General features: G+C 41.4%; 1 protein-coding gene across 4 annotated transcripts in view; it reads left to right on the top strand.

Annotated features, from left to right (window-relative positions):
• Positions 1–13,540, top strand: part of necab2 (N-terminal EF-hand calcium binding protein 2) — a 94,508-nt gene that overhangs the window by 25,678 nt on the left and 55,290 nt on the right. For all 4 annotated transcript variants that reach the window (XM_088613833.1, XM_088613832.1, XM_088613831.1 and 1 more), the window contains exons 3-5: positions 1,607–1,715; positions 7,132–7,157; positions 7,904–8,001. In XM_088613833.1, the coding sequence (XP_088469959.1) occupies positions 1,607–1,715; positions 7,132–7,157; positions 7,904–8,001 (233 nt within the window). The remainder of the gene's footprint in view (positions 1–1,606; positions 1,716–7,131; positions 7,158–7,903; positions 8,002–13,540) is intronic.

The following is a 13,540-nucleotide window of genomic DNA, read 5'->3' on the forward strand; positions in this document are numbered from 1 at the left end:
CTAACCACCAGGATTACTTGAGTACCTGGAGGTTCCTGGCTATAATAGACTCTACTTCACTAGCCTCTCAGTGCCCTGCTTGCTCAGGTGTCCAAGTCTGTGTTTCTCCACTTTGCCTGACCACATTGTCCATCTGTCCTGTAGGTCTCCACACGTCTGTCCACTTCACCCCTTATGTTCCTATTACGTTGTAATGGAATGGGCAGAGCTTACTATTGAAATCATTAACAGTTACATGAATAAAAGCAGCTTGGCTCCAAAGCTCTGGTTTATAATAAAGAGTAACTGCAGGTGATGCTGGGGTAGCCGAAGAGAGAGAGGACAGCACCAAGCTCAAAACCATAAAAATGCAGAGTAATTTACACGCTAAGTAAAACACTCAGACAAGAAAGCTTCCCTGCCAGATGTGAACTTCATTGATGCATGAACCTGAAGCTGCCTTCATACCTTAATTTCAACAACCAGATGTGTGCTTCATGTTTCCGCAGGCTAGATGTTTAGTAAGCTGTCATACGGCTACAAAAATTGCCACATCTATCGTTATGTAAAGAGAAAAAATATTATTTGTGTCTACTTATTGTCTTAGTAAAATATCATTGTCAATGTCAATTAAAATGAAATGTGTTGCTTAATGTGAGGCAGAAGACAATCTATGCCATGCCTGCAGAGGGCGCTAAAGAGGCAAAGTGAGCTACATTGATGCTGATTTAGAGATTCAGGGGTTCTGTACTCCTCTAGAAAGGGTTAAATCATCAAAACTCTCTTTGTAATCTCACCCCTCTGTGCTGTTGCTCTTTAAGTGTTGCTTTTCCTAGGTTTCAACCCCCACAGAGAGACCTGGCTCAAACTCCAGTGTGTAAATTTTTGGCTGCTAATTTGCATTGAGCCTGTCTGCTGACCGTAAAATTGTCTGTAATTATCCTGCACCCAAACCTGATTACAATGAGCTGCAAAAATAAATAAAATACAAAACAATCAACACTTCCTCATAAAACCTAGTTTATGAGGATCCCATTAGTGTTGATTGTTTCTTACGCACTGGGTAATGCCAACAATTCAGACTTAACCTGTCAAAGAGCACGGCCTATCCCTTTTAATATAAACTGTAAAATCTCTTTGCAGTCACAAACAAATTTACCACTTCTTTTCTGAAGTATTTTGATTCTTCTTGTGGTGAATGATGCAGAAAATGTCCGTGTGCAAGTCCACTGTGTGCACACTAGAGGCCATGACAGCGAAGTTCATATTCCATCCAGGAATCAGTACAGCACTTTCGATACTGTATATTTTGCAAAAGATGTCCAAATACATCCAGCTGTTCCTTCTCAAGGGTGGGTAATGTATTGTTCAGGTCTAGTGTGTTGGGTCTTGAATGTACACAGAGGAAGTGAAAAACGTTTGAAATAAGTATTTAAAACAGAAGAACAAAAGAGTTGTGGGAGCATGGAACAAGCTACCCAGTCATGTTGTTGAAGCTGATACCCTGGCTTCTCCTTTAGAAACAGCTGGATGAGATCCGAGGTCATTTAGCTACACTTACTGGCAACCCAAAAAGCTAGCTTGTCCATGAGGCTTTCACTGATTTGTAATTACCCTTCCCTTTCAGATGATGGAAAGCTCTCTCTTGATGAGTTTCAGGCCTTTTTCTCTGACGGGACTCTCAATGAAGAAGAGCTGGAAAAACTCTTTCACACAATTGACTCAGATAACACCAGGTAAGCACCCTTTCCAGATGTCATGAATATACAACGTCTATAATGTTCACCCGGCCAGAATCACTGCGTCTAGAGTATCTCTCAGGTTAGGTAAGTAGGCTTTCTGCAGTGTTTGTGGTGAATATATAAATACAAAACTTGTGCTCGTCTCTTCTGTTGGATACCTGGGATTTACTGTTTTAGTGTTGGATGTGATGGTACCATTAAAATACCTGTAAAACCCTGACATTGTCCATACTAATTCCATTGTCTCCAAGCCAAAAGGCCTGCGTTTATGGATCCGATAAGAGGTTCCTTACAGGAAACGTTTCTCTGCCACTGAAAACCGGAAATTCCAAAGCAGCTCATCCTCTCCTGTCAGTTCTTTCGGAAGTTTCAGAAGCTGTAGATTTCTTTATTGAAATGCTGTCCTTGTGTTGAATTCAAGTCTGTGGTCCAGCCTTGCAGCTCTGCAAGATATAATAGTCTAATAATCACTGGCAATAAACTTCAGTTGGTTTCCAGGAAGGATGCTTTAGAAGAGGGAGGGCACAGAGTCATTTTGATTAAAATTTGCACTGAGACTGAACAGTGAAACCTGTGTTTATGAGAACGCTTTATTGTATTTTAAGCTGTGGTATACACTGTAGCATTGCAGCGCCCTGTTTCATTAGGGCAGGGTTTGGGGTTGTCTTTTCTCTCCCTGCCTCACACTGCAGCTACTTTTGCTCCTCGTCTTTGAATGAAACTCAATTAGCTCGTATGGAAGGCTCTGCACACAGGATAAATTAAATTCAGTCATCCACCTTGTTTATAAAGAGTTCCATCTTGATGTGAATTAGCATTTCTGAAAAACCTTTCATTTTTCCACATTGTGTTCTTGAGCAGCAACATGCAGTAGCTGGCTGTGCTTCCACTCTGAAGAGTGAACTATGGTCTCGTACCTGTACAGTATATATTTACCATAACTCACACCTCAATTAGATTATGGGAATCATCCTTTGTCCTTTGGTATTGCAGTAATAACTAAATACTTAATTAGAAAAGTCCTTGCATCTATGCATGAAGACTTATGAATAAGACGCTTAATAGCCAGAACCTGTCATTCTTTGTAATGGTTTTGATCCTAAGGAGTGCTGGGCACTTTCCAAGCTCTGAAATAGAGTGCTGCTCAATATTTAAGAACTGTTGGAAATGCCCTTGAAAATTGGTTTGAAGGCCATGAAATATACGGAAAGCATTTCCCTTATCTGGGCAATAGTCCCGGGAGCCGTAACATGGCTGGTTGTATTAATTCCCTGTTCCCCTTCGCTGTGATGCCAGGATGGCTCTTAGGCAATTTTACAAGGATGTAATCTCTCTGATATACAGGCACAAAGTGCATGATGAAAAAAAAAAGCCCTGGCCTACAGACAATTTCATTTTCAAGCTGCAAAGCATAGGAAGATGGAGTGCGAGGTTTATCAGGTGCTAAATCAGGATGACCACTTGCAAAGATAAATGGTGACGAATTTTGGAAACTTTATGATGCAAATCTCAATAGCACTAAGTTCCTTTGCTCCTGTGCCCACAGTATGCAGTGTGGGGAACAGGGAGACCTCACTGGGAGGGCAGAATATTCAGGGGAACTCCCATCAGAGCTGAACACCATGCAATGATAGACTGACAGACATTGGCTGCTGTGCTCACTAGATTCAGAGGAAGAAAGGATTTGTATAAGGCAGACTTGTGGAGTGTTGGTGAAATGGCCTTCTGCTGTGCCTCTTCAGGGGGAAACTCATAAGCCATTTATTTATTGGCTGAGGGAGGAATGCCTGTGTGCACATTTGTGGTTTGCGAAACATTCCCTTTTATTATGTCCAAAAACTAAAAGCGACCACAAATGTCTCTCTGTGCTGCTGTTCCTCAACAAGGATAGTTGGAGTAGGCTCTTTCATTTGCCCATGTATCGGACTCAACAGCCTTCAGTCTTCCAGGTCTGCCAATATTCAGGGAAAACTAAAATTATTTGCCAGAGATTCTTGTACTGTTTGTCATGATGTTGAATGAAGGCCAATAAATGCCAATAATGCTGTGACTCTGTTTTAGGAAGTAAACTTCCTGCAATGAAGGAATAAAATAAAAATGTGATCAAATAAACTGTACAATTTAAAAAAGCTCAAGCATTTAATATTAATTGAAATTTTAGCTGATGGTAAACATATGGCACCAAGATTAAAAAGTTTAGAAATAAGGCTTCTTCTATTCAGCAGGAGAAAAGAGGGCTCCAGAACTGTACCTCTGTGCTCCGTGGAGCAAAGAGAGTTGTGATCTGCAGCCTCAACTGCTCAAACCATCAATTTCTGTAGTGAAAAGTGGCTTCCTTTATCTTTTCTTGTTTTATGAATTCATTGGCCAAGGCACATCGGAAACATTTCAGCTTCTTTGTGATTAGCACAATGTGAGGTGCAGTGGTGGGAAATGGAGATAAGGGATGGTGATACCATGTCTTCCATGTTACTCAAAGGGGAGGAGCAATTGGAATGTTTTTTGCTGGAAAGCTGCGCTACGAGAGGCAGGGACAGGAATTTGAGTTTCAACCCCTGTCATCGTCTCCCTCTGCCTCCATCATCCACTCTTTCCCCCTCATTTGCAGGAAAAAAAAGAAACGTTTCCCTGTCTCCCTTCCTCTCGCTCTCCGCCTAACGTCTCCTCTTCTTTTCCTGGGAAGAGAGTTGCACACAAGCTGTTGGGTCATTCGTTTTTCTCCTTGTCACTCTCCCTCCTCCTTCTCGACCTGCAGATGGAGATGTCATTCTGAGCAAGTGTGTTGTAACCATTCAAGTGAGAAGAAGGCTGAAATCAACAGGGTGATTTGTATGAAGGAAAGAATAATAGAATTAAAAACCAAAGCCGTTGACATGAAGGATTGTAATTCAGATCACTGTAAAATGAAAGTATTGATCGACTTGTCCAGATTGCTCCTGGTGTTGGTGTTGCTTCATAACGGCCAAAGTGCCAATAATGCTCAAAAAGCACTTTTGATTGTTGTCTCTCTCTCTCTAGGTTAGAGTTGTCCTTGTGCATTTTGTTTGTTTTTTTTATTTAAAAAATAATAATAATCAGGGCGCTGTTCAGCCGAGATCTCTATGAGCACAACCCTGCACATTTTAATCTTGAATAATTAAACTCTTCAGTAAAATAACCCCAGCTTTCCACTGGAGGTACTGTATTAGAAAAGAGGTCAGTAGCTATGGCCATCTCCCCTGGCTCCAATTGCTGCTAAGATGCCTTCTTATCAAATACAGCTGACGCAGTGTGTCTAAATCCACATGTGGTCTTAACCAGTCATAAATCTACACACAGTACAACCTAGAATCGTGCATAGCAACCTGTGCGATTTACGAGAGAGAAGCTGCCTTCATCCGACATTAGAAACCGTTCAGAAAACGGGACAGAGTAATGTTCTGTGTAATGGATGTGTCTTTAATATATTAATGGAGACTACATTGAAAATGCAGAGGCATGGATTGTTCGATTAATATATTTTAGTGCTGCTAGTCTGAGTTTTGAGTGCGATTCTGTTGTCGAGGAGATACGCAAGCGGAGCTAATTTGGCACGGTAGCCTGCTGGCATTGCGTTGTGCGCACTCTTGTTATGACAAGAGCATCAGGCCTGTGCAGGGGGGACGCTGGCCTGCGCCACTCCACATTCGTTATCGTTTAAGGATGCATTAATCCAGAGAAGCATGAGACTGGCATGAGGCCTGCACCACTCTGATAAATGGCATATACGTGGCTAGTTGCATTAATCCTGTGTAACAGCAACCGGGACTTCATACACAAGACTGACATACTGTATAACTTTGCCGCATCTCGGCCCAGCAGTGCAGGAGAGACCTCCTTCCACTTAACAAAGCACCTCTTTTTTTAATTAAGTTAATTCACTCCCAGGCTTAATTTACTGTCCTTTAATGGCAATCCGCTTAATTAGCTTGCTTTGCAAAATAGCAGACCCCCTTTATTCAGAATCGATTTGAAATGCTGTATTTCTAAAGAGAGCAAATCTGAGCAAATACCGGATGGATGCTGCATACAGTAAATGCTTTATACTTTGCGAGCTTCTCAGTGTCCAATTTCCTGAGTAGCATTATGTTTATAAGATGTAAAGAATTTTAAAAAAAAAAACATTGGAAATTGAGAAAATGTGATGTAAGACAGGAGGAAGTGGCTTTTAATGATATTCCTTAATGTTTTTAAAGCTTTTGTTGTGCAATTTCAAAACGTTGTGTTAATGTAATTGATTAAATGCCTCTGCGTACTCCTTAGGATCCCCAAATTCTTTTTTATCTGATTTGAGGGTTTAAAAAAAAATGTGCAATTTAAATAATTTTAGAATACTAAATGTGTGCCTGCCATTGTGGGCACAAAACCCAATGATGGTCCCATTCACAGTGTCTTAAAAGATGATTGGGTGGAAGTTGGCAGGTCAGAGGTGTGTGCCTAAACGTCCTCATTCAGTTCATCATGATACTCCCAGGTGTTTGCAGCTCTGAGCCAAGACATGAGAAACTAAATTTGGTGATTCTGAATCAGGCGAGTCCAACAAAAATAATTGGCAATTCCAAATTGATAAAAAGAAAAGCAGTGTTATTGCTTGATAAGTCTGTAATTCTAGATAATCCGCATCACTGTGATAAAAAAATAAAATGTTTTTTTTCTTAATGATTGTGCAGGCAAAATATTCCAGGATCCCACAGCAATAATTAAGACTAATTAATGAAAATAGGAGTATGAAATCTCGGAGGAGAAGTGAGGAAGGCATGAAGCTTTTGGAAGAGGCCATTAACATCTCATGAGCTCATGCGAAATGTTTTGATTGACCCACTTCATGTTCACTACCTTAAAATAAATATAGTCTCCTCATGTATCCCTTCCTGCTGGTACCAGCTCCTGTCTGTGTTTGCTGAAGATAATTGGTTCCACCCTTGGGGTTTAAAGCGCTGTGAAAGAAATAATTGTACACTGCAGAGTCTACCTTTCTGTGGGAGCCAAAGGAGAAAATGGCTGAAGAAAAAGCCAATTTAAGTTTGATTCATCAAAGTCGTGCTGGTAATTAAACAGAGCTGGAGGCGCCCAACCTAACTTACACTGTGTGACAAAAAATAACGCTTTTTCTTTTAGGACACTCTATGCTGTCAGAGGTTATTGTAATTACAGCCTTACTGTTGTCACTGACTTACAAAATCTATCGCACTTCTGACCTTGCTTGTCTGAAGACATAGAGACAATATTATAGAATATACTGTGTGACGGTAACTTTAGGACAGCCTCTTAATTGGAAATAGACTGTGTTTTATTTGATTTTATTTTGTTCTTTTAAGTTTGTGTCTTACTCCTTTCTTCTCCAATTCTTTTCTTCTCTTTCCCTCCCGCTGCCCTTACTGTGGTGTCACAGTAATGTTGACACCAAGGAGCTCTGTGGTGAGTATAGCTAATGAGGTACTTTGGTCTTTAGTCAAAGCTCTGGTGTCTCTGGTTAAATCACCACTCATCTGTAGACTTGCACTTGCCTGGGCCTAACATCCAGTTCTGCTCAACGTAGACAGGACTTGAGATCTTGGCTCAGTAATCAAGAAGACATTGCAGTACCTTGTAAGGTTATGCATGCTACAGGTGTTACGATCTTGATGAAGGTAGAACAGATTAAGGACAGCGGTAATATCAGGTAATGCAGAGGTTTTTGTGATACCTTCCAAACATCTGCACATTTTTGGATTCCAAAAAAGTGCCCTTCAGGTTACATAACCCCTAACCTTCATAACACAGATATTGTGACAAAAAAGCTAATTAGAGCCATTTTGTGATTTACACATTGCATGTTCTTGTCTAGAGGGGGCCCTGCCGGTGGCACTGGAAATTGTGTTACTGCATTTTTAGCACATTTAAACAGACAAAGGTGGACATGAAGACGTTTTTAAGATGTATGTATTTCTCTGGGCCGTCAGCAGTTTGTACAAGTGCCTGCGGTTTGTAGAAACTAAAATGGATCAGGCTGTCATGCAACAAGAGGCCTATTTATTGTGCAACATGGCCATAGAATGTTCAGTGAAGAGGAGTGAGCGTTGCAGCAGGTCTGCTGAGACAGCGATATGAAGGCCATGTGAACAGTCCTGTGCTTGGGGAGGTTCCACCTCATTCACCCCATATTCCTCTGCTCCCCTGCCCAGATTATTTCGCCTCTCACATGGGTGACTATGAGGATGTGTTGGCCTCCCTGGAGACTCTCAACCTGTCCATCCTGAAAGCTATGGACTATACCAAGAGGGTAAGTGTTCCTGTGTGCCTGCGTGCAGTGCAGTAGGGAGGATCTTTAGATGCCACAGTATTACTGGGTTGAGTTGTAAAGCACCTGTCCCTCTTCAAAAAACATTCTGCTGGCAGGGAGGGGTTCACTGCTCAGCTGTGTCGAGAGGTTCCTCAGCAAAACAGTTCTCAGCTGTCGCCTTCATTTTCTCCACTGTTTAGTGCAACAAAGCTTCTCTTGTCTGCGTCTTTAGTGTTGCTTGTTTGAGTATTTAAACATTGCTATGAGGATCTTGTAAAAAAAGCAGCGCAGCATGCAAAGAGTTCTTCTGCTTTACAGGGATATTCAAGCTGGAACAATGTGTCTGATTCTTGTAACACTCCCTTTCTCCTTGACAGCCTGGTTAAATCAAAGCCATTCAGAATATCTGAGTACATCTCAGAGCTGCTGCTCTTGTTATTCCTGCTGGGTGGGTGAAGCTGGTGGGGTCCTACAGTATCTGTAGCTCTCTTTGCTCTCAATCTCCTCTGTGGTGCAGCCAATCCTTCACATTGTGGTCACATTCTGGTGTAAACAACACCAGTTTGTTAATGATTTGGCACATGGCTTTGTGTCTTACTTAGAATGTGTCCCTTCTCTTTTAATAAATGCTTAAAGACAGCCAAGAATGCTGTTATACAAGGGGGATTATGGAAACCGAACGCAAGCGCTGTCATTCTGAGCTCATATTTTAAACTGGAGTGCCTAGACACTCACTCCCCCACCCCTGAGCATTCCACACGAATTTAGTCAAACTTCAATCATTTATCTAAATGTCACAAAAGACTTGAAAAGCTCAAACTGTGTTGGTTCCTGGTGTTAGATGTGAGTAAGATGCACTACATTATTCTAATACTTATATTATGTCTTTTTTTAGAAGAGAGTGGGGAAAGGTAAAGCAGAATGCTAAAACATTTAAAGTTTTTCCTAAAATTAGGCAGTTTCTGCTTTCCCTTAAAAAGAAAATGGAGCCACATTTTTTTTTTTGCCGGTGCAAAAATGTTTGAAGTCATCCAGGTCAGCCTGGAAACTGGCAGAGACTCCTCATGTTCGAAACGGATTGGTGAGCTTCAGGCGGCTCTGGATGAGGACAGCAGGCCATCCATTAGGACAGACACAGGAAGCCCATTAGTTCTGAATGCTGCACAAAAGCTCCTGGTGGAAACTGCCAGCCACTCTCCCCTCCCTCCCTTGCAAAAGATTCAAGATGTACAGTGCAACTCAGCAGCAACTCAGATGTCAAGTGCGTTGTGACCCCTCCTCTTCGCTCCATGAGACATGAACCAGAGGGCACAAGGGGAGTGTACGCAGAAGGGCATTTAAAACCAAAAACAGGAGGCGCTCATTTACACAAAGGGTTGTGGGAGTATGGCACAAGCTGCCATGTTGTTCAATCTGATACCCAGACTTCTTTCAAGAAATGCCTGGATGAAAAGCTGGGATCAATTAACTACTGGCTGGCAAATTGGCTGGGAAGTTACCAACATTTGTAACCGTTCTTGCGTTGAATAATCTGTGCAGAATTGAATCATTTTGTTTTCTTTTTGATGATTCAAATGCTCTGTCTTAATAAACCCCTCTCTCCTGTTTCCCAGTTTTAAAGCAGGGTACATGTGAGGCTTCAGAATTGCCCTGTGTGTGCTTTTTATCTCTGACACGGCAGTGTTTGAGAGGCTTTGAAAGCAGGCCTTTGAGTCCTGTGAGCATGGAGAGAGCTCTGAGTTGCATGATGATACTGGGCTCAGGATATATACTCTGCCTCTGACCAGTCTGCCTCTGTTTCTTCAGTTCTGAGTTTTCTGCTGGCTCAAGTTTGAGTCATGCTGTGTGGTACATTTTAACTGTACCCTTTTTATTTGATTTTCCTGGGCCGATGGAGAACCAGGCCGGAGAGCTTTCTTTTTAATTGTTTGGAATTAATTGAATGCATCTTGTCCTGTTGCTTGCTTCCACTTGATACTTATGTAGATGTATGACTTCAAAAGACATAACCTGATTCTTGTAAGTCCTACCAAAATGTTTATACTAAAGTAGTTAAAAAATCAGAAGTGATCGTATTTTAGCATCATTTTTTTAGCTTTTTTAATTCTCTTTTTCCTGGAATGGGTTTTAACCAATTTCTTCTTTCATTCTTGAGACACTGAGCCTGTTGTTTGTTACTAGGATGTTTGTCACATAAAGGATTGAAAAAAAAATATCCCCTGCAGAGTGTGAATATTAAAGGACTCCTGTTTTATGCACAAATTCTTAGCGTACATAATTTACTCGCTCCATTTTCATTTTTGACTAATTGACTTTGCTATAATTACAAAGAGTGTTTTCTTAGGGCTTTTGGTTTTGTGAGGGTGTGTGGTGTAAATACCAGCTTTTCTGCAAACGAGCCAGCATATCGACTTCCACAACATAACTGGTGTAACGAAATGCCTCCAGTTCTCAGTTTTAAGAGCTCTTCACCTTATGCTTCACTGATGTCCTTTGTTTCTTCTGTAGGATTCATCTTATGGGCTATGGGCTACAGCTTCTAGCTCCAGCATATTTCATTTTAATACAGATAAACTGAGATAAATACCAGTCCCTCAAAACTGAATGCCACGATCCCAAAAGTATGTCAATATCATATAAATATAAAATAAGCATTATTTCATAAATCTCTTATTGAGTAATACAAGGCTTTTCGCAATTTGATGGTCATGTTTGTTTTGCGTGTTGGCCAGAATCTCGTCTGTTCAGGACACATTAGTTGTATCTGTAGTGGTATACAGGTAGTGGAGTAACGATTGTCCTACATACAGTAATATCTCTCCATATGGACCTCCAGAACCAACTCCTGTGTTTGGTTTGTGATGAGATGTACTGTAGGTTTCAGGCTGGGCAATGTTTCAGTTTGTAGTTGTTCATGTCAGTGTTAATGCTACATGAGAGCCTGAGAACAATGTATGTTTCTATTCATGCCTGTGTCTGCGTTTCCAATTTTACAGGTGCAGGGTCAATAAATCTTTGCACCTCTCTGTTTTTTTTTCTACAAAGATTGGAACGAAACCAATTTTGTTTCTCTGTTGTTGTTTTTTCCTGCTCTGTGAGCCTGACATCACTGATGTTGTGTAGCAGTGCGCAGGTTAAGGAGGTGATACACACGGAGTGTGTAAAAAAAAAGATTGCTTGTCATCGTTTCCCAATAATAGAATCTGGGGAAGGATAATTGGCAATATGAAGGCTGTGATGATCGCATCTGGGCAGCTGCTTTCCTCCACTGTGCTGTCACCTCAGGAGATACTGGCTGGGTTTACCAGGAATATTGGCTGACAGCTGCTTGTTAGTTTTCTGTCTTATTTCACATCTTTCCTGTGATGCGGTTAGGTGATTTCTATCAAAGGTGCTCTTGTAAATTCAAGGAAATATATTAATGATTGTTCTTAATAAAAAATATTCAGAATTGGGCAGAACATCAAAACTATATTGCATCTTAGCTTGCTGTCATTCGAAAACATCCCTTTGTGTTCAGTAGAGCTCTTTTAAAACACTGAAGAAATTCAGCAGAATTAACTGTCATTAAGTATTTGTGTTTTTCATTGCTTATAAGAGGAGTGCATTTTTAAACACAGGAGGAGGTTACCAGTTTGAACTTATGCCATTTGATAAAGAGTTTGTTGTTGTTTTGCATCCTGATGAATTCTTAAGGAGCTTTGTAGCTCAGTTTTATTTCTTCCCAATGCTGCTTCTTTTAATATCCCAGCCTCTGTAGTGAGTTTGTGGGGTCTCTTGGCTGTTAGTGTAGAAACTGTATCTGAAAGTGACTATTATATTGGATTGTGTTTGTGTTGGGGGCGGGGTTCAGTAATTCTGCATTTTCACAGGTATAGCATAGGTGTTATTAATTTAGTCTGTCACTACCACCTGAAATCTCTTCCCTTTTAAAAAGTCGGAATAGCTCTTAAGGCATTCACTACTTGAAATCAACCAGTAAGAAACAACTGTAATGCGTTTGTGGAAAATGTTTTTGTGAGGTGTCAGAGTGCACTGAGAGCAGTGACCATAAAAGCAGTTTCTTCCAGAAAAGATCTAGTTATAAAAGTGCAGCAAGAAGATTTAATATTTCCATATACCGTACAAAAATATATTTCTAAATGAGAATCCTCTTACAATCTTCCCCACCAGGTGGCACTATCTGTTATTGGTAAATCACAGCAAATACTTTGTGACCCACTGTGCGTCAAAGCAAATGCCACCAGGCACGACCCATCTGCCTCACTCAAAACAAGCTTCATAAAAATCAAATTACTTACATAGATGAATCTAAAACAGACACACAGGATCACTAGACAATCTTTGTCAGGAAATTGATGGTGTTTTCTTTCTTTCTAATCGAAAGACTCCATCTCAGTGCAGTTCATTCCCGGTCCTGGAAAAACCACAGTTTTTTTCTAAATGCCATGCTAAATGAGCCCTTAATGATTAAATTGAATCAATTATTGCTTCAATTTGTCTAACTTGTCTCAAGGCCTTCACTGACTGAAGGGTTCTTGTCTCCTATAAATCTGTGGCCCTGAGGCACCAGGAGAAGCATTGCTGTGCTCTGAACTGGCCCAGGAGATATCCTCTGTGACCACCTGACACTGCAGCTCAGTCAACATCAGGAACACCTGCCATCTGTCTTCACCTCTTCCTTTTTGTTTCTTCCCTTACAGGAAAGTTACAGAGCTGCTCCAGGTTTCTGTATTTTGTCCCTTTACTTTTACCATGTAACTAACATGAGAACAAATTCTGTTTTACATTAAGGACCTGGAGACCCATTTGTGCAGCTGGGCAGGAGTGCCCGGGTCAGGGCCCCTTGGGTCACTGTGACCAGGATTCCCCAAGCTGGGGCTCATGGGATGAGCGTTGCCGAGGACAGGGTGAGAATAGTCCCTGATCCAGGAGGGGGTGCTGTTGTGCAGGTTTTTCTTTCAACACAGCAGATTATTGGCTCAAATGAGACCCATATTACAGCTCCTCTCAGCTCTTCAGGTGCTGCTGCTTTGAAGAGACTTAGAAAATGTGCCCCATCAGGGGGCAGCATGGCCCTCCCCTGGAATAGTCAACCAGGACTCTTTTGGCTCCTGGTGACATACTGACACCTGAGACGCAGTGCTGTCAGTGAGGGATGCACGTGTCCTCCATTGCGACTGAATCTCTGGTAAGGGGCTGCCTTGTCCGAGATGTGCTAGAAAAGCTCGAAGGTGGGCGGAGCAGAGTAGTCTACCCACACTGCCTCATTCTCCCCATGTGCGGTCACAGGGTTTATAGATCTGCGAGCCGGGAAATGAACAGCACAAACGGGCTATTTCAAATCGGGTGTTCAATAAAAAAATACGTAAAAAAAGGGCAGATATAAATAAACCAAAAAACACATTATTTTTTTAATAGCGTACCCTTTGCTTGGTGTTGCCTCTCGTTGCCTTTATATCTTTGTTTCGTGGGAAAGCTCTATCAAAACCTGGTAGATGCCCAGACGCGTGCATGCAAACTCACGCCTACCAAAGCA

The sequence above is a fragment of the Lepisosteus platostomus genome, chromosome 20, assembly GCF_059453375.1.
Source record: "Lepisosteus platostomus isolate fLepPlt1 chromosome 20, fLepPlt1.hap1, whole genome shotgun sequence".
In the NCBI taxonomy this organism is placed as follows: Eukaryota; Metazoa; Chordata; class Actinopteri; order Semionotiformes; family Lepisosteidae; genus Lepisosteus; species Lepisosteus platostomus.